This window comes from Punica granatum, chromosome 6 (assembly GCF_007655135.1).
Source record: "Punica granatum isolate Tunisia-2019 chromosome 6, ASM765513v2, whole genome shotgun sequence".
Taxonomy (NCBI): Eukaryota; Viridiplantae; Streptophyta; class Magnoliopsida; order Myrtales; family Lythraceae; genus Punica; species Punica granatum.
This window is the reverse complement of record NC_045132.1, coordinates 16,340,454-16,367,325: the sequence shown is the minus strand read 5'-3', so window position 1 is coordinate 16,367,325 and position 26,872 is coordinate 16,340,454. Positions and strand designations below refer to the sequence as shown.

General features: G+C 39.6%; 1 protein-coding gene and 1 long non-coding RNA gene across 2 annotated transcripts; one reads left to right on the top strand and one right to left on the bottom strand.

Annotated features, from left to right (window-relative positions):
• Positions 1–10,085: 10,085 nt before the first annotated feature.
• On the bottom strand, positions 10,086–18,200 carry LOC116211113 (peroxisome biogenesis protein 6). Its single transcript, XM_031545340.1, has 16 exons — positions 17,699–18,200; positions 16,616–17,251; positions 16,271–16,514; positions 16,050–16,191; positions 15,646–15,826; positions 14,594–14,785; positions 13,954–14,220; positions 13,798–13,869; positions 13,084–13,170; positions 12,825–12,947; positions 12,612–12,722; positions 12,468–12,506; positions 12,023–12,144; positions 11,771–11,915; positions 11,004–11,084; positions 10,086–10,482 (listed from the first exon to the last, which is right to left on the bottom strand). Exons 1-16 carry the CDS (start codon positions 17,969–17,971, stop codon positions 10,393–10,395), a joined length of 2,805 nt encoding a protein of 934 aa, XP_031401200.1. The 5' UTR covers positions 17,972–18,200; the 3' UTR covers positions 10,086–10,392.
• A 2,578-nt stretch (positions 18,201–20,778) lies between these two features.
• Positions 20,779–22,010, top strand: LOC116210116. Its single transcript, XR_004157421.1, has 3 exons — positions 20,779–21,499; positions 21,624–21,675; positions 21,775–22,010. It is a non-coding gene; the product is annotated as an uncharacterized LOC116210116 (long non-coding RNA).
• The last annotated feature ends 4,862 nt before the right edge of the window (positions 22,011–26,872 follow it).

Sequence of the window (26,872 nt, the reverse complement as noted above, 5' to 3'; positions counted from 1 at the left end):
TGTGATAGATTTTGAATAAAATTAAAACTGTGTGATTTAAAAGAAATTAAAAGTATGTGATAAATTTGAGGAAAAAAATTTATAATCACACAGTTTTTTTGGTAATTTATCCATTTGAAATGTGACGACAAAAAAAAAAACAAACGAAAGAAGCAAGAGGTTATATATGGGGGGCACTACACTGGATCTTAGCAAAAGGCCGAGAAAGGTTTGGGATATAAATTACTTCCAAAATTCCAAACAACATAACAAAAGAATAAAAAGATTGCAAACTCCAATAAAAAGATTTTATTTTATTTTTTGGGCGAGGTCAATTCTAATTGTGAAAACTTTTCTTCTCAAACGTGCAAAAGAGGAGGCCTTTTGACGTCAAGGTGCGCTATAAATATTCTTCTGTATCCGGGTTTTTTTTTAGTAAAAATTATTTTTATTTGTCTCGTGACATCAACATGCCAAGTAAGTCAAATGTGCAAATAAATTTATGCATGGAAAGCATCAGACCTATAATATTAATCAATTTAGCAGCCGAAGGTCTATGCTGCGCTGGACACATATTGCATTAGAACTATATATAAAAAGATATATATGGACAGATATTATATTATAATATATTACTTTAATCAGTAGTTTAATGATATTATCTACAACTGAGTACTCTCCCTTATTACTAGATGATGGCATGTTTATTATTTATTATTGACACTCTCCTCACGCATGGGTCCGAAGAATTCTAGATATTTCTTTTTGGTGAACTCATTAAATAGGAGCCACATGTATTCACATTATTAGACTTGTATTTTGATATCATGTGAAATATCGAAAGATTCGTAATTGTCTATTTTGAAAGTTCAACTTTATTAGATAATGGTCCAAATTGATCACTCATAAAAAAAGATGGGTATGATTTTATTAATATTGTTAATGTTTTGAGCATACAGAATCAAGAAAATTTATATTTATATTTATATTTATATTTATATTCATTTGGATATTTTTATACTTATATAGGTATATGAGGCACGTAACACTTTTTTGTTTTTGGTGAAAGAGTTATGCATTAACTTATTTGTAATTAGAGAGTTACTATCCCAAAACCAATCAAACCATATTTAGTAGCACATTTGCCTATTCTATGAGCCAACTCTACTGCCTACCGAGGGCAGTGGTAGCAGACTGGGTGATTGAGGATCCCCATCAGATGGGCGGAGTTCGAAGCGATTCCAAACAGATCCGGTGGGGTTTTTCCAGAATCGACAAGAGCCGTTTGGAGGATGGAGGAGTCTGTGTAGAGTGCTTGGACCTGACATCCGAGGCGAACCGCGAGCAAAAGTACAGTGCCACAAGCTAAGCCTTCCGCACGTAGAGAAGAGTCACCTGGCACTGAAGAAACAACTATGCCCACAACTCGTGATGTATCCGTGAGTATTATTGTTGCGCCAAAAAGGGTCGATGTAGTTGTAGCTCTATGTGCAGATCCGTCTGTAACGATTCTCCAAAAAGTATGCACCACTGCTGCCTTGTGGCGCGGTTCTATTGGTTGGGAGGCAAATTGCCGTACAATCAATGGCCGAAAGAGTTCAACAATAAGAATATCTAGAGATGCTGATGGAGTGGCTCAAGAGTACACTACATGGTTGCATTCTAGCCAAATGCACCAGCATTTATACTGTAAAGACTCTCTATATAACGTAGGTCCTCCAGTTGGATCGAATAACAACCAATCTCCGATCGAGGATAAGCTGATAGATCAACACAAACAGCACATTCAGAAGCAAACCAAACTGCTGACGCAAAGGAACAAGTTCACATGAGGTGGTCCCAAGACTCATCTTGGTATAGGCTGAGCAAACATCTGGTCTCATCGGTAATACGTCGATGGTGGAGCTCGATGCACAGCAGAAGAGTGCATGATTCCCCTCGCCAAATAAATAGTTTAATTTTGGGCAGAACTTGCATTGCTCGCAGTTTGGTCTAGAAAGAGTTCGTGTTCATGAAAGAGCCCGACAAAGACCCTTCTTGAGCGTCATCTTTGTACCTGATCAGGGTCAAGTATCCCGATTTCTTGGAGTAGACTCCGGTAGAATGAGGTCTCCAGGTGAGTGTATCTGCACAGGTCCAAAAATAGAGCAATATTGGCAATGCATTAGACAATAAATTCTGGAAGTCGAGCTCGGAGCCATTCTAGGTCCCATGTCCATGTAGAAGGTTTGATAGCACTGGCTACTAATGTGCCAGTGCTGACCTCACCATCCGTCGCCCATGCTAGCAGAGGGTCGTAGTTCGGTACCCATGGGTCTGTCCAGAAGTCGATTGAATGGCCATCCCCTACCATCCAGATTGATCTTGGTAGCAACAATTGTCTTGCTTGAAAAATTGATCTCCATACTGGGAGTCTCGTGACCTAGAGGAGTAGCACCGTTGCCCATAGAGAGTCATGTTCCGTAAGAAATCTCCATCCCTACTTCGCGGGAAGTTCCTCATTGAATTCCTTAAGGTGTCGAAAGCCGATGCCTGCGCAACTTTTGACTTGCGTGATTTTCGTCTATCTGACCCATGCTATCCCTGGCGTGCCGTATCTCTGCTCCACCAGAACTTGTGGATTGGGGCTTCGATATCTCGAATGACACCCTTAGAGATAGTCATGCAAGACAAAGTATATGTTGGAATGGCAGATAGGGTGGACTTGATGAGAACCTCTTTGCCTGCAGGACTTGGAAACTTTGTCATCCATGCTTCTATTATGCTACGGATACGATCAAATATGGCATTTGAAGCCAGTTGACCTTTATATTGCTAACAGATTGGCAGACCTAGATACTTGTCGGTGGGCTTCATCTCCTGAATGCGTAACCTCCGCTGGAAGTTCTCCTGGATTGTCGCTGGGGTGTCTCGGCTGAAAAGAATGCTCGACTTTACAAAATTAATCTGTTGTCTCAAGACCACTTCATATTCTGCCAGGACTCTTCGAAAAGCACTTAATTCAACTGTTGTGGCTTCGAGAAATAATAGGTTGTCATCGGCAAAGGGAGATGCGTGAGCCCATCCTTTGATCTATGTGGATGTATCCCTTGGATATTCCCCTATAGTTGTTCATAGACTAAGTTTTCTATGAAGGCCTGGGCGCACGGGATGGACTAATACGAAGACAAGGGGTCCCCTTGTCTAAGACCGCGGGTTGGGACAAATTCCGGGGTTTGTTGACCATTGAGTAATACCGAAAAGGACACCGTTGAGACGCACTCCATTATCCACCGGTTGACTGCTGGCTGGAAGGACATCCTATGGAGGACCACCTCCAAGAAACCCCATTCCACTCGGTCATAGGCCTTACTCATGTCTATCTTGATTGGTGCCACACCATCACCTGTCCGTCTCCTGCATTTAATCACATGAAATAGCTCTTGCGCCAGTAGCGTGTTATCTCGTCACCACGGAGTGGCCAGAACTGATGGAAAAAGCAAGGAGGGAATCCATCGATACCTGGTGCTCTATTTGAACCAAGCGGAAGAATATCGCCGTCTTGATTGCTTCTGCTGTAACTAGGACTGTCCAGCACCAGCATATCCGCGTGGGATACTCGTGACTCAACCCTGTCAAGAAAAGCTTCAGGATTCCTAAGCTCAACCACTGTGAAGATGGTTGGTAATGGGGAACAGACATGAGCCCCGATGGCATACTGGTTTGACATCCATACTCCATTTTCATCTTTAATCCACAGTGGTCAGTTGTAGAGAGACACGTAACAATGACTTTCATAGATGCACATATCCTTTTCTTTTTCCCTTTTATTGAATAAATTAAAAAGTTGAATATCTACACGATATATTTTGATTAGAATATCTGACTGATTCATTTTTTTTTCCTATTAATGAATATTGGTCCAATTTTGGGTGCAGAGGGTGAGTATGGTTCAATTTTATATTCTCATGCACCTTTTCTTTTTTCCTTCAATGTTATGTTGTAAACAAGTTTACAAAACATTATAAGTTTAAGTTAAACGTGGTTCAATTTCATACTGTGAACAGCTTTTTTCTTTTTCCAATGTTTTGTTGCAAACAACTGTACAATATATTATAAATTTAAGTATGGATGTCTCCTTCAAGGACAGACGTCGGATTTGTTTGAAGAGAGACTTGAGTCCTTGATTAAGGAAGAAATAAGAGTACATTGCCAGCACGAAATTAGTTTTTCAGCTCATGCCACATGGCATGAATCTAATGGACCAACACTGGTTAATATATTCAGGGTCATTGGCATAAATAGATAAAGGTCAAGGACTTGTTTACAATAGCCAATAAGTTCGTGATTGAATTCCCTGTGTCGTCCATTGTAGAAAGATGATATGCTGCATTTTGGAATATGGACCGAATGATATGCTCCGTCAAATCACCCACAAGTAAAAGATGACCGAATGGCACATGCGGCCGAATCATTCTGAGTAGGAGAAGAACGGCTTAGCGAGAATTCCAAGTGAATAAAAGCGAAGACATGACCCTCAAGGATAAGATCATGTGGAAGATATGCGTGAAAGACATGACCCAGACAGTTACTAATGGATTTACTTACATAAGAGAGCGCGCAAAGACTTTCCTTAATCAGCAAAGAATTTCGCTTCAGCCACTTTGCCCATGATCTCTACCTCAGAGCAACCAGCATAACAACCAAAAGAGCTTGGACGCTATAAATACCAGCTAGTCTCCTGGGACAAAAACAACACAACACACAACTATCGACATATTGGCGCTCAGCTTAACTCGGGAACATCCTCCCTTTTATCTTAGGAATAGGGTTATCGAATTTGTAGCAGTAGGGCGTATCCCTCAATGATTCAGGTTCAACATCTATGGCATTAAGAGTATTCCTCAACGACACGGTCACGACTCCATTAGTCCTTGTTCATGAAGGTTGTCACCATCCCTCGGCATTTGGTTTCGAGCATCTCAACGTGGCTACAATTCTTCTAAATTGTTAAACTTGGGCGAGCTTGAGTCAAGGCTTTTCAGAGCTTAAACTACCTTTGTCGATGGAAAGCAAAGTATGTCATCCTCTGTAACTTTGTTTCGAGGCTGTTATCTTTTAATATTCCAATTGTAATTCTCATATTGTTATTAAATATTGTAATTCATTTTCATATAATTGCTTTGCAATTGCGTGTTTCTCTCTATTGTAATGAAATCATTGTACGCAAGACATTACCGAAAAGAATCCATGGATTTGGGCCGGAAAGAAGCTCTCCAAAAAATTAAAAATTGAAAATTGCTTTCTCTAGTCTGTCAAAATCCGCAAACAGTGTTTTAGACAACCGTAGTGGGAGGTAGATCTTTGAGTCTTTAGAGAGATGTCAGCTAGAAAGCATAATCGCAGCTTAGACATGCAAGAGGATCACACTAATCCCCTTGGCCTTCAAGGCACTGTAGCTTTAACTCCAGATCGGGGAACCAATGTGCTTGTTGACCTAGATAGTGAAAAAGAACCCGACAATCATCTTGTTGATTCTCAATCAAGTTTTGACCTTCAATTAGAAGACTCCTCGGGGAGCCATTCCCCAAATCAAGGCTGAAACTTTAGCTCGTCATCGAAAAACAGTCTAGCGATAACCCGCGGACTAAATCAACAGTTCTTCATAATGAATTACGAGACTTATTAGAAAAATATGAATCTATATTCGATCAAGCTAATCAAAGTATCTTACAAGAGAAGAGTACTTCTCGAGATGAGATACAAAATGTGCTGAGGCACGTTGATTCAGTGATCACATCTCAGATTAGTGGGGTCAGATTAGATTTGAATGAAGCGCTAGTTGATTAACTAGAGAAATTGCCCGAAAAGGCTTTGGACAATCCACGGTTGGGCAAAACTAAATGGCTAGAGGGAAAGAATCTATGTGTTATCTTGAACCTCATAATGCTTCATATCCCCCTCCTAGGGTAGGAAATTCTAGTGATGATGGCCTTAGAGCCAACTGTCGCCGAGTTCACTTCTCAGACTCTGCTCCGAGAGAGCCAAAGAGTTCACTGAGAAACATTGGCAATAGAAGGAGTAGTTGGCCGAATCATTCTGCCTCCTCCTTTTTCGGTGGTATAGACCCCGAATTTAGGCCATTTGAGCCAACCTATCCTCGTAACGCTAGATCCTGTAGAACATCTTATTCTCAGGATGTCAGGACTACCTATGACGATTTAGACCTGCTGATTATGAAGCTGGCAATAAGAATAAACCTAACACAATACTGGAGGAAATGATACTAAACATTAGGGCAGATGCCAGAAATGAAATGCCTAGAGCAGACCAAACTACCATTACTATGGATGGGAGAGCCAATGCAATAACTCCTGATTTAGTGTTAGTTCAATGGCCTAATCCACCCCATCCTGAGTGGGTAGACGAACCTTTTCCTCTTGGATTCAAAATCCCTGATTTTTCTAGATTTTTTGAAGAGGATAATGTTATGGCCGTTGAACACCGAGCTAGATTCACTTGCCAATGTATAGAGGCTTCGAATAATGGGGCTCTAAATTAAGAATGTTCCCAATGTCATTGCCTAGGGCAGCCTTCACTTGGTTTGTTCTACATTTCTCCAAATCTAATTTGGGAGTAACTGTAGGAGATCTGACCCAAACTAGACAAAAGAATGGGGAAATTGTTGAGGATTACATTAAGAGATTCAAGAGAGCCAAAATCTAGTGTAGAGCTATGCTTTCTGAAATAGATTATGCTTCTATGGCCTACCAAGGCATGTGTATAGATCTTAGAGACAAGTTTGTTGGCTTTAAATTTGCAAATTTATATGAGTTAGCCACTAGCTTCACGATATGAAGATTTGCTAAAAGAAAAAGAAATTGACAAAATGAATGTTTCTGTCTTTTATCATGATTACTACATTCACTCTGACTCTAATAATGAAGAGTATGATGTTGATATGGCTAAATTGGTTAAGGGTGATTCCATTGTTTGTGCTACCTTGACTCGTAGGGATGTCAAAGCTCAATCAAAGACAAGGCTGAAAGAAAATATTCAATTGATATTACTAAAATTGACTAGATCTTTGATTGGCTTAAGGCTCATGGTGAGATTAAGGTCAAAGGCAAACAAAAAGTTCTTAATGAACAGGACCCGAAGGGTAGGGATTACTACAAATTGAATGGTTCTTTTACTCATTCTATTGTCAAGTCTGTTGTATTTAGGAACTTGATTCAAGATAAGATTGAGTCTAAAGAGTTCAAATTCCCTAAAAAGAAGTTCGATATGACTTTTGATAAAGATTCATTTCCAGTTATTCAGGAAGTCAATATGATCGAAATAATTAGTTTCAATTCATTTAATCAGAATGATGTGGATGCTTAGCAGGTGGACGAAAACAAAACAACCCGTGCCAATGAGTTGTTTGATTACATGATAGCCACCAGACATATCCAATTTCCTATCATGGTAGGCATTCTCGTGGAACAGTGCGACAGATTCTATAGATGGCATCATAATGAGAGCCGCACCACATATAAATACATGGTTTTTCAAAGCGTGATCAGTAATAAGATTAAAAAAAAATCTTGACATTTCATCGGAGCAGGCTGTTGCTCTGGGTCTGCTAGAGACATTAGTGGAGACATTATCAACTCCAACTCCTAATTACTAGCAGCAACTCATGCATAAAGAGTATACCATGTAGATGCAGGTAGATCGATTGAAAACGATCATGTATCACGTGTAATCCCAGCATCAGGAGGGTGGTGACTTATGTGGCCAAGGTTGGTTTAAAGATTGAACAACCCCATAGGAGACCAATTGCAATACCAAAACTTGTGCCCCCTATGATGCCCATGGAAGCATGAAAGGTTCAACCTAATGCATATATCAAGCAGGTTGCTAAAGCCAGAGTGTTGATGGATCTAGATCCTCAGACAGCAACCTCAAACCAATAGCACCACCAGAAAGCTCGAAGACGCAGAGCAGCACTTTAGTAGCTCGGGCTGGAGAAAGCTTGAAAAAGAAGCCGACAGTAGCTCCAGCGAAGAAAGAAAAAGAGCTCGAAGATGCAAAGCAATTGGAGAAAGAATCAAGAAGCAGAGCTCGTGGGCCGTCAGAGAAAGAATCAAGAAGCAGAGCAACAAAGCAAAGCACAACAAAGAAAGCAAAGCAATCGGAGCAGCAATAGCTTAGGGCTCAGTCGACGGTTGACAAATTAAAGAAGAAACTTAGGGCTTAATCGGAGCATTAGCAGCTTAGGTTTTCCTAACTGTTTGAAGAAGAAGATACTATCCTATCCTCGATATATTGAAGAAGAAGAGGGGAAAAAATGGGTTGGGCTGCTCTATGGCCTAGGCTTCGACCGACTTTGGGCTGAAAACAAAATCGTAGAATCAGTCTTGTCCAACGAATCCACGAGTTTCCACCCGATCCAGCCACGATTCTACATTTTCAATCCCTGTCATGGAATCGGAATCGTTAGTCACCCTTAAAATCGTATAATCGTACGATTCTACGAAGTGAATCGCGATTCTGACAATCATGATTCAGACTATCTCTAGTGAGACTTGGCATGATGCCCCCTCCAAGAGCTCCTACATAAGGGAAACTATTCAAGGTGTCAGTACTGGAACTACCTAGAGGTTTGTGGCGTTTATGAACACAGGAGCACCAGGGCCTCCTTAATGATTTTGGTTGGTTTTTACTACTGATTTTGGTTGATGCTAAAGCAGGACAATACTCATGATGGGCGCATTTTGGATGATGAAGACCGTGATTATGGAATAGTGATAGGAAGTGGTCTTAGATGGTTTTAGGCTGGGACATAGATGGTTTTATTTTGGATTTTTGGATGGATTGTACATGATGAAGACAATGATTATTATATGCTTTAATGATGCACTATTGGTTGCTTTTGATATTTTATCTAGGAAGTTCATTCATTTTGTAAATTGTTGAACTACTTGACTTTACAAGATGAATTACTGGTCTCCTTCAATGTTATATATTCAAGTTGGTCCATTTTGTAATTTGAGTGACTTGTATTCACTTAAGTGTAATGACTTTTATGTTATATTAATATTACTTGTCACTGATTGTTTCGATTGCTTTATTCATTTTGAATTTGATCAATATATTCTCACACTGTAATAACAGTGCACTGCAAATTTGGGGGGCCTATATTACAACAAATCTGTATTAAGGAGTGCTCAATATGTTAATTAAGGGTATAAGGACTATATTGATGTAAGGGTATGAGGATTATATTGATGTAAATAACATAACAAAAAATGGGGAAAAAAAGTATATAAAAATGATTAAAAAAACCCAAATAAAAAATACGGACATAAGGACCTTTTTTATGCATACAAATCTAGGCCTCTAACGAATTATAAGACCTCAGGGATGGATTTGATGTAATTAATAATCAAATTGATGTGCCCATGGATTAAATTAATGTGATCAGAGACCGAATTGATGTAATATTTTTTTCAGAGATTCTATTGATGTAACTTGTATAAGTCAAGAACGAAATTGTTAGTTTACTCTCCTAAAGGTGTGGAATTAGACCAAGGGGAGCCCCAATGGGAACTAGTCCTTCAGCTCTAAAACGTAGAAAATAAAATATTCAAAATATCATGCAATCTGCAAAAATGGCATGATAGGTGTTATAAGTTAAAAATTTTCAAAATGTCGCGCTGAATGGGATAATTTACAATATCATGTGGGGGAGAAGGGGATGGGCCCCACAAAACATACAGCTGTGTACAGATAAGTCCACCTCGTCGACCAGTCAGCTTTCCCTTAAGCATTTAATTGAAAATTAACTCGAGCTATAAAAGTTTTCAACATATCAAGCAATCTGGTGAAAATAATCTCTCGCACTTAGCCTAATTAATCCTTATATTTTTACATTATTATTAACTTAAAAAATTATTATTTGTTTTCATTTACTTTAGCTTTTCTTAACCAAATGTAAATAGTCATCTTTTCTTGTGAAACTAATCTTTCTCACAGATAGCTCTCTCATTTTTGTAGCTGTTTCTTACCCCCTTTTTTTGAACCCTTACAGAACTTACATTGCATTTCAACAAGAAAAGCAAAATAAAAGAGATAACATCTATCTGCCATGCTGGTATCAACGAATAAGTATATCAAACCTACCTGAGTAGTAAAAATCAAAGATTCGGAACTCAAGAGTGCTTGTTTATGAATCAGGAAAATACTATGTTATGGTCACAACTCACACGACATGTAATGCTGACAGATATCTAGAGTATTTCCTTTCCTTTTCTTCACCAGATGAAGATGTGGTGATATTATCAAACTTCAAAAACCTGGGCACACCAGAAGAGCATCAAGAAGCAGTACCAGAAAAGATCCATCAATCAGAAGCTCGGGAAGAGAGTGAAATTCACTTGAAGCCTTTCATTTGGAAGAGCCCTCAAATTGATTCCGTAACAATTCATACTTCTTTAGCTCGGCCATGGAAAGAGAGGGAGAAAGCTCTCTCAAGACCTATCAAGTTAACAGATTATGCAGTGAAATGACAATTCATGGTATGATATCTCTAAAGTCTAAACTATCGAACGCTCCATGAGTTGACGTTGAATAGGAAGAGCTTTACAGTCATCCACAACCTAAAGACCCGAACAGGAAGACATGGGGATTAGTTAATCTTCTTCAGTTTCAGTTATCCGAGCCCATTATTCTCAATTATGTGATTGGACTCCCAACCTATGCTCATCTTAAAGACTCATAAGGAAAATGATCTGATTACATTACAGAAACATTGGAAGGGGTACACTGAGACTGACACTTGAACTAACAGCTGCATTTTAAAATCATTACCAGCAGGGGCAAAACAAGTCACATGCGAACCATTCTGAAGTTTGATTATTTTAACGTCACGTAACAAGAAACGAAATCCCTCGAACAAATTAGCGAAAAAATGTAAGCTCATCAGACCAGCATAATAATTCTATGCTATTGTTTCTGAAGCATTTGTAAGGAAAAGGGAGAAAGCAAGTACTATTTACCTCCACGAAATCTTCATATTCAACAACAACAGAGTCAGCTTGATGATCCTTGTCATTAGAACCTGTATCTGAAGTCAAAACCTACAAAGCAGGACCAAATTCAGTAACAACTAATTTCCAGCTCACAGGTGATTTCATTGTTTAACATGAACAAGAGAAATGCCCCGTGTACGGGAATTCAGTATCATCAAACAAGCATCGAGATGCTTCTTCAACTTCTATAACATATCTTTCAACCACAAGGCAGGAAGGAAGCAATTCTCAGGTTCACAATGAATAATAAATCACAGAATCAGAAGTAGACAGGACATTGAGATGACAAAGGCATGGGTTCAAAGGTCTGTCCAAAATAGTTCTGATGCACTGCAACAGCTCATATAATTTTAATTTATAAGAAGCTAAAAAGTAATCAAAGAATGCGTAAAACATGCTGGATCAGTTCCATCAATGAAAAATCGGCCAATTCACTTCAGTCTAGCCCCTCAGTGAATCTTCTGCTTTATGTGTACTTGTATCTGCAGGCAGAAACCAGCTGGAAACAACTAGTTTCCTAGGGCTGCCTCTCGTAATTCTGGTTCAGTGAAGGAGTGGGTAAGTTGTTTTCGGTTAGTGGGAAAATCATCCTATTCTGGTTATGGTTCCACAAACAAGAATCAGACTGTACACATGAGCCGTTTCCAGTAAAACCATCTCCTCTAGTTAGGCACTGATAGATATGAACCAAAAGATTCACAAATAAAACGTCCAGTAATCTACGCTCCACTAACCTTGCGTTTTGCAGCATGAAACCAAGCATCAGCGCACAGGGCGTACATGTCTGCGCCAGTAAAGTTAGGGGGGCATTTCTTTGCTATCGAGTAAAGAGACACACCTTCATGCAACTTAAATTTCCGAGTAAGTGCCTTAAGTACCCTGAAAAGTGCAAGATATTGGTAAAAAAAAACAAAGATGGCATTCTTTCATTGATTAATCAAAAAAAAAAAGTGGAAGCTTATGCAGGAAAAGAAAAGAAAACTGACCGCTCCCTATAGGATGCATCAGAGTTGACCCCAACGTATAGCAACTTGTCAAATCGGCCAGGCCTTAGAAGTGCTGGATCAATAAGATCAGGCCTGTTGCTAGCCCCAATTATGAACAAGTCCTAAAGAGACAATAATCATATGAAAATGTTGTCATTACTTCCAAGTAAGAAGATCAAAGCCGGTCATCAGTTTAGAGTCAAACAAATCTAGATAATTCTGCAAAGTTGTCACTAAGACTAGAAAAATTACATGTATCAAACACATAAGCTGCCAGACCAACTGATATTTCAAGACATGACACGTCAGGGTTGTATGTGGAATTGAGCAAACGACATGGGTGATACCTTAATATACACCCTAAAGGAAAAGCGGAAGATTCATTGCATATTGTAGCATAAATCACCAATCAGGGAGAGAGAGTTGGGGGGGGTGGATAAATCACCTGGCTGGAATCATTTAAGCCGTCTATCTCTGCGAGCATCTACAGAAACAAGAAGATATCTTTTATCAAGAGAATGCTGATACTTCAAGTATTAAAATGTTAACTGAAAAGATAAGGTATGGGAGAAAGAAAAATTTTCATCACCTGAGAAACAACTCTGTCCATTACGCCCCCCGAATCTCCAGAAGCGCCCCGAGCAGGAGCTAAAGAATCAAGCTCATCGAAAAATATAACGCAAGGGCGGGCCGATCTGGCCTATATCAAAGCAAAACACACTTGAAAAATGAACTCATTTGCTTGTTATGAAATTTTGTTGATTTTTAAGGAATATTAAAAATACAAGAAGGAATCACTCACTTTCTGGAAAATGTCTCGCACATTTTTCTCTGACTCTCCAATGTACATATTAATAAGCTCAGGGCCTTTGACACTAAGGAAATTGAGGGAGCATTCTGTTGCAACAGCTTTTGCGAGCAAGGTCTGGAAAGGAGTCAAAACAAATGTACATAAGTGCATGCACATTTGATAAGAAAAGGCAACTTCTGAAACCAAAAATAAGAAATAGTCATTCTGTAGATTCAGAAATTGAAATGCTTAGTTAATACACCAAACATACTTTCCCTGTTCCAGGAGGGCCATACAAAAGAACACCAGACCGCTTGCGCAGACCCGATGAAAACAGATCCTTATGCAATAAAGGCAACTGCAGTTGAACCATAAATATGTTATCTAGCAAATTGGAACAACTCATATACCACCAACCTAAAGGAAAAATAAAGTAAAACTACTCATAAAGAGGGCAAGACCTTTTCTCACTTATCGTAGAAAAAAGTCTCTTATATTATCACTGTATACGAGCAGAAAAGGTACAAATACATTTCTTTCAGAGGAAGAAACTGGTTATGCAAAAATAATTGAGCAAACCTCAGTAAGTGAAACAAAGGTTTCAATAAAAGAGAAGTTCTGGATGTAATAGAGAGTAGACGATCAAGAATGACAGAAGAAAACATTAACTTGAGGTGTGAACCAGACAACACTCATCACCGAAGCTAAATTATGATGCAGAATGACGTGTTTTTTACTAAAACAAAAGAAGCAGCTTATTGACAAGCAGACAAAATACTAAGGCATATTCAACTTATATGTTATGATGTATTAGCATACAAACTAAGATTCTTAGAAAATCAAATGATATTCCTACCAAAATGAAGCCTCTGTTGCTACTTTAAACATCCAAAGTCCCTCTTTATGAACAGAAAACCACTGAAGCTCATACAGAATTCTATGCAACCTAAATCATTTAAGGTCTCAGCTAGAAATAAAAGCCCACCTGAACAGTATCCAGAATTGATTTTTTCACATCCTCAAGACCTCCAACATCGTCCCACTTGACATCAGGAACCTGTACCACCAAAATTTTTACATAATCTTTCAATTAAACACTCAAAGGAAATAATGGCAACAGCCCAGTCATCGTTTAACATACCTTAGGAGTACCTAGAGCTGCCAGATTCCTTTTCTTTGACCGTTCCAATGCTTTGGTCAAGTCCTCCTTCTCAAGAACCTGGACCTCAGTGCTAACGGCATGTTCCTTCATAATATTAGTTAGATGTGAGCGGTCAACTTTGTCAGTCTCAGAAGTGCCTCTAGGAATTAAGTTTGCGCCTGCATCAGCTATTAAAGCACGTATATCTCTGGGCAAAAATCCAGATGTCTGTCCAACTATCTCCTTTATGAAGTCCCCTGGACTTTTCTGCAAGAAATAACCATCTGATCCATCAAAGTCAACTGTCATAGAAACAGATATGAAGCCATAGTGGATGTAAATATTAACAAATAATTGAATGAGGACAAGGTTCTATCATTTTGATAGCTATTTAAATTAATAATTTTCCAACTAATACTTGCAACACTCAAAGCAGGGTCTCCATAAAAAAATAAAAAAGCCATGAGCATAGACAGAAACAGGTAACAATGTAAGGATAGAATATTCCGGCAAATATAAATACTTCTGTAAGGAACAGCTTATTGGAGGTCAGCCCAATTTTTTCGGGTTTCACAAAGAATGAACAGACATCAACCAAATGAAAGAAGATGATATCACTAATGAATAGGTGACCACATACATCGGGAAGTATTTCAGAAATGCTCTGCAGTGATTGCATTAACATTTCGATCCTTTGTTCTTCAGTCAAAGGGCCCATGCTAATTTCATGGCTGAAGCAACGCCTAATAGTTGGAGAGAGGCCTTCAGAACTATCAGCAGCAGCAACTAATAAGATCTTGTGCTTAATTAAGTTCCCAATATTGTTCATATTCTGCACCAACAGAAAGATCAAGCTTAATAACTCTGCCTGACATATGGACATTTATCTGCAGATAGTAGGCAAAGAAAATTAACGATCCTTCAACATGGACATCCATCTGAGAGGTTTGTAGCTTTGTTTACAGCAAACATAAATAGAAAAAAGTTTGAAGTCTTAACTCTTAAGAGACTACAAGAGAGAATAAGAGGACGAAGGATCGGGAAAGAAATGTGGCTCAATAACAGAAAAAGGGTTTTCCTAACTGAAACAAGGAAAACAACACAACGCTCCAACAACTTATAAGTTTCCTACTCTAAGTAAAAACAGTTTCCTGTTCTTAGTAAAGAAAAACAGAAGTCCTCTATGATATTAAAAACTGCTGTCCATCTTCATATTTCTCTTTTGCAATTTTTCTCCTGTACACTCCTCTTACAGTTTTATACAGGAAATACTGGGAACTGTTCCCAAATATATAGAAATCAACACACTTTTTTCTGAAAGGAAAAACAAGGATACTCAAAGCACGTCTATTAACATTATTTATTGGTTTCTGCAAAATCAAAAGGGAATAGCTGAAGCACCAAAACAGACTTGAAGACTACCTGCTTTTGGTGTATACATGTATTTAATCAAGCTCGTAGCTCATTTCACTCTAAGCTAATTCAGGAGTTTAATCTTAAACGTCCAAGAACTATTTCTTTCTGGTTCTTACCATGACAAGGATTTTGAAGTTAGAATCTACCACTGCAGAAAAGATATATAAAATTTTCTCCATTATGTAAAAGCCACTCATTGCCCAAAGCAAATTGTAATTGCTAAACCATATAGATCTTCAAAACTAGCATCCACTGCAAGTGCTGCATGCAACTTACTGTGTCACCATTTGATTCATCTTCAGGGTAACCGTCCTCTTCGTCATCTTGGATAGTATATTCTCGAATTACAGATGCAACTTCAGAAGCAACACCAACTTGATCACTTGTTAAACCTTCATTAGATCCCATATTCCGGAAAGCGTGAAAATGCCGAAGAAGAAGTATCGTGGGGGAATATCTGCAAACCATACCAATAACTTTGATTTACAGCTTCGGAGCAAAAGAATACGATATTTGGATAAACTGATAAGTAACTGCAGTTGATAAAATCATCTTGACAAGGAAACCTAATCCTAATTAGCATTTCTGAACATATTCTTCATAGGCAAACAAAAGACATCAGAAAGCAGTCATTCAGTCTTGTTGACAATTAGTATAAACTATGCCATACGAAGCTGTACCTTTGAGCAGTATCAAAGGCTTGCGCCAAAGCAGTGGACACCTTTCTCTCAGAAGAGGCCACTAAATTGTGACAGCTAACTTCCACTACATGCAAACCTAATCGGCTAGCAACATGCCTAACAACGGTTCTCTTCCCACATCCTACAAAAGACATTCAGTAAGGAATCGCTGACACATGAATACTAGCAAATTGACCAGTCATTTCAAAGTCCACAGTTACCTTCCAAACCATTCAACAGAACAGCAACTCTAAATTTAGTAGATATTACTGATGGACACAAAGGGGGTGTAAGTATGGAAGCCAGTGTCTTGACTGTATCTCCTTGCAAAGGAGCAATTCTTTTTGGTTGATCACATAAAAGATCAGGAGGGACTGCAGAGGGAACACTTCCTCCAAGAACAAGTGCAGTCTGAGTGCGATTAACTCGAAGTACTGGTTCCTCTGATGGTTCCATAGCCACTACCTAATTGTTCAAACTCTTCCATATAAACCAGTCCTCGTAACTGCAATCCTAAATGTAAAAAATGTGATATTATCTGCCATAAATGTATGAAGACTACTAACCTTGAAATAGATAGTGTCACCAATCAGTGATTTTCGGTTGCATGGAATGCAAACTGGGGAGCTGCAACTCCATTTGATGTGAACACTGAAAACATCACCTCTTGCCATATATCTATCAAGTTCAAAGTAGTGCTGCAGTGCCAAATCAATAATTTCTTGGCGTTCTTCAGCTTCAACAGTTGATTTGCCACGGAGAGATTCTAGGGTGCCGCATTCTGGTATCTTCACAAAAGAAGCCCTCAAGTGGGAGGCGTATCTCGGTGTTTGCAGGAAAGGTCTTAATTCCACGTCAATACCAGGAATCTCACTGATCTTCTCCCATATGCTATCATCAATTTCAGCTTTGAAGAAAGATGCTAAAGTGTCCTCACCATGCCGCAAAAGGGTTTTGAAGCATGACAAATGCAAGCCAAGGTTAAACGCAAGTGGCGGCGATAAATAGGCCACTTCATGATCCAGCAACTCGGACTCATTTTGGACAAGATTATGTGCAGGAAAGACAAGTAATTCCCGACAACATTGTGAAAGAGGCACACACTGAGTTTTGGGCAAGTGTTCTCGGCTGTTGCTGGGGGGATCCAGGACAACCACTTGCACGATTCGCTCTACATTGGTCTCAACACTCTTGGCATACACCTTATCAGTAGCAGAAGCAACAACTAAATAAATAACCAGGTTCCAGATAAAATTGCTCATGTCACGAAACATAGAAAGCAAACTTTTTTAAAGAATACCCCACATTCAATACGAAAACAATGGAATTAACAATGATGCTCAAGGCTAAGCTACACTATTGTGCAACTCCAAACGACTTATCTGGCAAAACAGGCATAGTTATCAACGCAATCACACCGATCAACATAAATCTTCTAGCCAAGTGAACTTCTATCAGTTCTATGTAAAATCAAGGCTACTCGACTCACTAGCTCTTTCACTTCTGCAAAGCAAGCAAATACGCATATCACACAGCAGCTCCCCAGAAAAGCACAGTTGAAACCTATTGACCAAAGGTGGAAATTCGAGCTGACTATCGAATTTCAACGCCAAAATTCATTAGTGCAGAACTCGATTCGAGCTGCGTACCAGTGAGCCTGAAGTTATGGACAGCCTCTTGAGCGCGGAAGTGGAGACCCCGACCAAAGCTGAACCGTCGAAAGAAGCCAACTTCGGGTCGGGGACGTCCTCCCTGTCCTTCGGCAGCCGCAGAATTCCAGCCGGCAACTGCAACCTCGGCGGGCCATCACCGCCGGCGAGCTCGTACCCGGCGTCCGCTCTTTCCGGCCGAGACGAGCTCAGCACGGAGCTGACGAGGAACTTGGTGGAAGAGAGCACCAGAGGCTTCCTTCTTTCAACCATCGGAGGGATTAACCGCAGAATCGATACGTACAGTGTATGTATAGGCTTGTTCTAGGATGATGATGATAATGATTCCGCTGAAACGCAGATCGATGAGACATTGATCCATCCGATTGTGGGCCCACCCCCTGTAAATTTTTGGTACTTCTCGGGGTCGGAGATGGGTTCGATAACGAGTCGTATAGTTATGATATTGATAACATGTGTACAGTAACTTATTATCGAGTTCCGATATCGTGTACTAAGGATAACCCGATCTCCTCAAGAAATGAGACCTCACATTATATCGATAGCTTGGATGGAATATATGTAAAATCGACTTGCTCGTCACCTGATTCATATATAAAATCACGAAGAAGTTATTGGTAATGATCAAGTCCATTTCCTCTCCTCAAATATTGCAAATTACGATTGCAGGGCACCGGTAATGCACGTCAATCATAAGAGAAAAGGTTCCATCTACCGAAAAAGGGGGTTAGATTCCATCAATTCTTGCATTAACTCGACATTGGAATGTCGAGTTTTTCGCGGCGAAGTACAAATACCCACAATTAATGTCCGTCATTGGACGACGACGTCCGATTTGTTAGGCAAGCTCTCTACGGAGGGTGCCTAATGCTTGGAACGAACGTAATGTGACCGTCAATAACCACATATCATTGTGAAAATAGCCTCATATAGCACGACTTTTACTTTATTTTCACTTCCTAACATGTTTTTAAAAGTTGTCACGATCTATCACGAATCACCATTTTATTTCCGGATCTAGCACACCGTTAAACTCCGTCTAAAAACTGTTAAACTCCTTCTTCTTCTTGCTCCTCCTCCTCCTCCTCCTTCACGACTAAAACGCAGAAGCAGAGAGATCAAGAAGGAAGAAGATACCGCTGAAGCCAAGAAAATAATGATGAAGATGGTCACGGAAATTACTGGTTGCTTGAGGCGTGAAAGGAGCAGGAGCAGTAGCCGTTGGAAGCTACCAAGAGTTGTAGGAAGAGTAAGAAGCCATGGGAGATCTGTCTGTGATGGTGAAGGTACTAAGGATGGGAGAGAGCAACCAAGGGATGGTGGTGAGGACAGGGAATGGACGTCGCTATCTGTTCTCTGTTTGCCCCTGCCCGAGAAGAGAGAGAAAGAGAGAGAGAGGGGGAGAGGTTTATGGAGTGATCAGAGCTGAAGAGCAAAGGATGGTCACGGTGACGTTGCAGTGCAGCTAGGAGTAAGCGGGTCAGCTTGCAGAGGAAAAGGAGAAGAGGAAGAAGAGTAGGTCGGTTGTTGCAGGTTTGATCAAGGAGTGGGCGTTCATTACCGGTCCCGGACTTGCAGGGAGGAAGAAGAAGAAGAAAAGGAGAAGATTGTTGGTGATGGTGATTGACGCGTGATCAGATGGAGTTTGCAGGGAGGGCGTGTGAAGCAGAGTCGTGAAAGAGGAGGAGGAGGAGGAAGAATAAGGAGTTTAACGGTTTTTAGACGAAGTTTAACGGTATGTTAGATTTTGGAATAAAATAGTGATTCGTGCTAGATCGTGATAACTTTTAAAAACGTGTGAAGAAGTGAAAATAAGTTCAAAATCGTGCTATATAGTGTCAAAAAGAGAGATATCGGTTAACTTTCCCTTGGGATGCCAGTAGAATTATATCCTAATGTCTTGGCATAAACTAAACACCTGGATATTTGGGCATTGGACCCCATTTGCTTTAAGCAAAATGAATTGAAAAAGAAAATAAATTCAAGGGAAAATAAATTTGGCCGAGTAATGCAGGTCTGTTAACTTTTGGAAAATGCTTTACTTTTCTTATACAGTTTTCTAGAAAATTTAATGGCATATTTACTTTCAGAAAAATTTTCAATTTTCCAAGAAAATTTTCTGAAAACATAGAGAACCATATATCACAATGTACTAATTAAAATGGAAAGAGGCTTTATTCGAACTTATTTGGAAACTTGAACTTGTCTATTTTGCTCGGCAACATACGTCACAAGGCGTATTATTGTCTAAACGATGTATAAAAATAGAGTTATCCTTGAACTGAATACGATAAGAAGAATGTCCCAACCGCTTGTGCCAAATGTCATCAATATTTACTTTCATTGCCCGTGCTCTCTAAAATGATGAAGACACTTGTCGTAGAAGCCAGAGCCCCCATGAAGTTCACTCATTCCAATCATACTCCCCGAGGTGCGGTCCTGAATCAAACATAGACCAGAAATGTAGTGGACCCTACAGTTAAGTTCTCGAGATAATTGAGTCACGGACAATAAGTTGCAATTAAAATCCGATACGTAAAGAACATTATGAAGAACCATATTAGCTCCAAACGAGATTTTCCGAATGAAAGTGACTTTGATTGTTCCATTCGGAACATGAATAATTGGACCGTTATTAATGGAAGTAACATAAAAAAGATTATCCAAACTACCAGTCATATATCGTGAAGCTCCCGAGTCAATAATCCAATCAAGTTTTGAATGAATGGGCATAAAGTTCTCACCACTTAATTAATTAATCTCACCGTCATCTCGTGAAACCATCGAGACAAGTTGCTATAACTGTGCCTCAGAGAAATGGGCTAATCTGCTGAGGTCTGTTGACTAGTCGCCATGGGCCTGGGCTTGGGCCGCCATGTGGTCTGTTGAATTATGATGGACAAGCTCTTGGGCTGAGTGATTGGGCCTCCACAGCCCGTAAGTTAGATGGGCCGAACGCACATTGGATGGGCTGCTGGAGTAATAGTTGCCAGATTGTCCCGGGTTGGAAGATCCGAACCTGAAACCAACATTTCCCCGCTGCTGCTGAATAAAGGGTGAAAAAGCCTCAAATTTTCCTCCCCGGCCGCGATTGCCCTGAAGAAATCCCTTTCGATCTCTATTGAGTCGGTTGATCGGTGGCCGGATATCCATGAAGCTAATAGCAGGTGGCTCGGTGCCGTTCCGTCCACAATAGTCACAGAAAGGTCGACCCCGAGCCTTGAAATCTCCTTTGTTCGAACCATCAAAATTATGGTTACTGCCCCCATAGTCATTTGCAATTTTGGTCGCGAATCCCATCGCTTTTGAGCTAGAATCCCTGCCTTGATTGATTAATCGTTGAGCTTCATCGTGTGCGGCCATGGAGTGGGCTCGATTGACATTCGAAAGAGGGTCCATGCTCAAGATTTGGGACCAAATTGTGGAGAACTCGGGATTAAGCCCGATGAGGAACTGGTAAACCTTCTCTTTTTCCTTTTGGGTGGCAAGCTGAGCTCTACCGTCACAGGTGCACATGTTGAGATACAATTCCAATTCATCCTAAAAACTCTTTAATTTCGAGTAATACTCAGAAATAGATTTCCTCTCCCGTCTAAGTAAGCATATATCGGTCTTGAGTTGATGGATTCTTGTTTCATTTGCTTGCGAGAAACGCTTCTTAAGATCATCCCAGAGTACCTTGGCGTTCTTTGCCCCGGCTACATAATTCTGCAATTCTTCATCTAAATGATTAAAAATCCAGGAAACAAGCATCGAATTACACGTTACCCATTGCTCAGGGTAGGGCTCTCCCTCTGCCGACTATCTTACTTTGCCTTCGACAAAGCCAAGTTTATTCTTAGCTTGGAGTGTAGTTTTCATTGCCTGTGACCACATATTGTAATTCCTACATTTGAGTTTGTAGGAAATTAGTTGAGTCCTTAGTCCATCCGAGGAAGAGAGGAGATACGCTAGAGGTATGCTTGTTGTAGAGTCACTGCTCTCTGTACTTTTCGACATTTCGACTTCTCAAAAAATTGGGAAATGACTGATGACGCTCAACTCTAAACTGGCAGAATGAGGGGATGAGGAACGCTCAGTCCAGAAACTGGTAGGACAGAAGCTCGACCTAAAATTGGCCAGCAAATTGGAGCTTGACGATTGCCCTCACGATCGATACTCTGATACCATGTAAAGAAATGAGATTGGGCTGAAAAGCTTGCATTTGTCATTCATTCCATTGGTATGTATACAACTCAGTCTTGATCAATAAAAGGAAAGTAATGTCTATGCCTAAAATAGGCTAACCTAAGTATGGTATACATAGATATGTACATGAATACAATAGGAAGAAAATCCTTCCATAATATTATCCTTTAAAAAAAAAATTAAGACAGTCTGCCATTTTATTTCTGTTACAAATCTTAATGTGGCTTGCGTGAGTTATTCGCTTTGATTAGATTTAATCAAAGCGAATAACTCGAGACATCCCGAATCGTCTGCTGAAGCAACAGTGTCCTTGTGCACATCGAAATATATATCGTAGAGAGCTGAATATTATTTTTTTTCTTGACACGCGTAACTAATACCAACAACCAAATATTACAGAATATAATCTCAGTAAGGGCTACAAGCAATCGAAGTCAATAAATCGATCTGAATCGTTCTAATGGAAGTACTCGAGTACAAGCATGAATAGTTCGGCTCAATTGTAGGTACGTGCTGCTTGGCTTGGTTCTGGCCCATATAAGATCAAGCAAAACCCTTTTTTAAAATAATAATAATAATAATCACGAACAATCGCGTAAATATATCATACTAGATGATTTTGGAAGATTCAACTTTCAAACCTTGGCAAAAGTTTTGGACGCGCAACTGAAGAAATATGGTAAGATCTTGGAAAGATCTCGTCTTTATCTCAACAATCCCTTCCCAGACAAGTGTGTTTCTTAATATTCGAATTTTGTCTTTAACATTGCTTACTACTCAAATCATAGCTTGTTGGTAATGGTATCATCTATCATGTTTCCAAGTTGTCCATTTGAGATCGCTAATTCCGGGAGTAATTTGCCTGATCATCCCATCCAATAGGAACACTCGCTCGGGGTAATTTTCTCTGGTGAAATTTTCACTAGTAATATTTCTTCTCAAAACACCTGCCTATTTAACAGACGGAAGATAATAATGACATGATAGAAATTTTATGTGTCCATACATACTTTCGGGGTTTTTATCGCAACGATCTTGCATTGCAACACGACTCAACTAGATAGCAAGTGTGGCCACTAGCGGACCTTGCAACGACCTAGACTTACAAGACAGTATCATTGTCGTTAAATTTGGTTTGCAGGAAGCAAGATCGATCTGGCCTTGTTTAATTTAATATCGGTTTTAACGCACGACAGTGGCTAATTAACTAGATCGAGTCTGTCGACGCCACTGTTTTCATTGTTTTGAAATTATATTTATTTATAGGATGGTCTATTAAAAAGTAATTAAATCATGTTTTCCAGGGCTCCGGGCCATAATTAATTAAATCATGTTTTTGTAAGTTCTATGTATAAAATGAGGGCTCCGGGCCATAATTAACCGAAAAATTAAATCATGTTTTTGTAAGTTCTATGTATAAAATGATTCAAGTTTTGCAACAGAGAACCTCTTCGTTAATATTTTTCAATTCCAACCGTGGTAAAACATGCGACGTGACTAACACGACTGGAACCAGACCCTTACGGTTCCAATCCTCCAAAAGGACGGGCATGCGAGTGAGCCATTTAATCCGACATGGTCTCGTCAGTATCAAAGTGTATGCAGGAATGATTAGGAAAACTAATAGGACCTTACGAGAACAAACTGTTTTTATTGAAAACACACTTTAAATGAATTTCCTGAGAACTTTTGGATAACAAATGTTGATATAGAGTTTTGACCAATTACGAATTACCGGTATCTATTACCGTCCGGAATTGGGATCTATAACGGAATTGGTATCTATTACCGTTTGAAATTGTGATTTATACTGAAATTTCATGCTGCACCTGATTATCAGATGTTTCAGTTGACATCCATAGAAAGCAATGATATTAGCTACTATAATTTTAGCAAATAAATATAAATAAACAAGATATACAAGGTCAAAAAGATTCTATTTTCTTAAATAAAAGGGGAGAGAGTATGCATACATCCAGTGATGAGGATTGCGGGCATGATGATGAGGTTGATACACACGAGTTTGGAAGTTGGATTCATGAAAAGGGAGCTGATACACAAGAACCTGGAGAATTGCATGTGCCGATTGGACCAATTACACGAGCGAAGGCAAAACGAATCCAACAAGCTATGGATAGCTTGATGATGGACTTTTCGGGGCCAAGAGGAGTCTAATTCAATTGGACCTCCAAAATGTTTTATTCAATTGACTTGAAATGAGATAGTCGATAACCCAATCCAAATTGGAGTAGACGCATAAGGAAAGTCGAGAGGTGCTGAAAATGGAATAAAAAAAATGTCAACTATTCTAGGTGGCCTTTATTTAATTTCCTTTGTTGTTTCTGACTTTGGTAAATTAAGGTTATTCTGTTTGTCAAGTTTATTTTTTCCAATAGCTCCTAAGCTTATATAAAGGAGGCTGAGTAGCTGATTATAGGTTAGACTATTTTGGTGAGGTTTTCTCATTTATTCTTCATTAAACTCTTTCGAATAAACAAATGTGATAACTTGTGAGGTTCGGCATAATTTGATATTATTGGTTCTTATTTCGTCATAAACAATAATCATTCTTTGATATTATTGGTTGTTGTTTCTCTATAAATAACGGGCCAATAGTCCTCTTCATTTGAATCTGTATTTGGCGATTTGGGAATCAATTCAAGTTGATCGTCGGCTTTTACAATCCTTCATGAGGTCCGCATCATCCAGTCGACATTGGTACTATACAACTTACCTTCCCAGTTAATAAATCATTGGGCAGTCAAAGGGATCGAGCTTGGGTCGGCCACGCGGGGCTGTAACCCAAGTGTAGGGAGCATTAAGGTGGCGAAAGCATATTATACGGGCTGCTATGACGACGAATAAGCGGGCACGGTTCTGGCGGAGCCTCTTCCGATTGTGAGAGATCATAATAACGGGGGATAGCTGTTGGGTTTCATCGACACCTGTAATGTTTGAGGGCTCGGATCCCCAACCTCTACCTTTTTCATCGATACCCAGCTACAGAGGCACTCGATTTCATCAATACACCGATCCCAGCTGCCTCTCAAAATTCAATTTTTTTTCTTTTTTTAAATTGTGCTAGGGGTGTAGGCACTCCACCCTCAAACCAAGATAGCCAGCGAAGTTTGAGCTAGCTGCAAAGCTCAGTCGGGGGTTGGATCTCCGGCAGGGGCTCACCCACCCGATCCCAAATCTCATGAGAGATTTGGGGTCGGCGAGCTCAGTCGGGAGTTAAGTTCGTCTATAGAGATGCCCCACCGTGAATTTAGTCCAATAAAAGAAAAAACAGCCGAAGAGGAGTGAGAGGGCCAACAAGGCTTCTTCCTCCTACGACTACGAGCTTCCGATCATTGGCGACAAACTTCTCTAGTGGAGAGGCAAAGGAGAGAGAGAAATTTATTTTATTTATATTTATTTTTTATTTGTTTTTATAAATTAAAGAGGAAATTTCTAGCATGGCTAGATGTCAAGTGACCAAAAGAAAAATATTGAAATATTTAATTGGATATTATTATATGACTTATATTGAAAAGTAATTGATTGATCATATATAGTTTCAAACCATAAACGGTTTGCACGTGAAAGAAATAATATATGAAATTGAGTATAAAAATGTACAAATTAAATTTGTGAAAAATTTCATAAAAAATACTGAAATACAAGCATGATAGAGATATATGTGTCTATATATTTAAGAGTTCTTATTGCAACGATCTTGCATTGTAACACGACTCAACTGGATAGCAAGCGCGGCCACCGGCGGGCCTTGCAGCGACCTAGATTTACAATTACAAGACAGTATCACTGTTGGTAAATTTGGTTTGCAACAAGCAAGATCTGAGGTTGTTCGATTTGTATCATTTTTTACGCCATTGGGCAGCCAGAGGAACCAAGCTGGGCTCGGGCACGCGGGCGTGTAACCCAAGTGTAGGGAGCATTAAGGTGCCGAAAGTAGATTAAACAGGCTGCTATGACGGCGAAAGTGGATGTGGTTCTGGCAGAGCCCCTCTTCCGATTGTGAGCGGCCACAATAATGTTGCACAACTTAGAGACGAGACGACTGTTTCTCCAACGGCGGTGGCGCCATCCAGACCAGCCTCTTCACCCCTCTTTCGCCTCACGGTGGCGGCTTCTCGTATTTGGTAAATCCGTCATCCATCTCAGCGATAGCATCCCCCGCCTACCACAAATAGGATCGTGACTCTTATCGGTCTGATTTTCCTCCCACCAGTTCAAATCAATTATTTTGTGGTTTGCCTTTTGTTGTTAATTTGAGCAGGTTCGACTCCCCCATTACGCTGGTTTGAACCAATCGAGGGAGCTCTAGCCACTCTAACTCCTTAGATTTGACTGTCTTGGGTTTAGACTGCTAGGATTATGTTGATTAAGATCGATTGATGGTCGTTGGTTTGAACCGATCTAGGAGCTCTAGCTACATAGCTACTATAGCTGCTTAACTACTCTAGCTCTTTAGGTTTGACTATCCAAAATTGTGATCTGTGATGAGATTTTGTGCTCGGATACCGACCAGCACACCCTGTCTGTTCCACTTTTTTCATAAAAGGGAAATTTCTCCATGGATTATGGATAAGGCCAAGGATCCCCTTCTCGGTGTATATTGAGATCCATGGTGAAATGTAATAAACAGTTCGTAATCGAAATTAATGGTTCTAAGATAACAATCTCCAATTGTACTAGAGTTTATTTTGATATAATTTTTTCCCAATTTTCCTTTGTAAATTGTCCAATTGATAAACTGTTATATCTCACTCTTGTAATTTTTAGTTGGGCATTTTTCCGCATGTATCCATGTTTGCAGTGGATATATGAAAGATTCTCATGACCATTTTCAATTAAAAAAAACAAAAAAAGATGCCTTATGTTTGTAGTATATATTTGTAGTAAGATGCCTTACTTATGTTTGTGTATTTACATAAGTGGAGTCGTAATGTCCAAAGATGA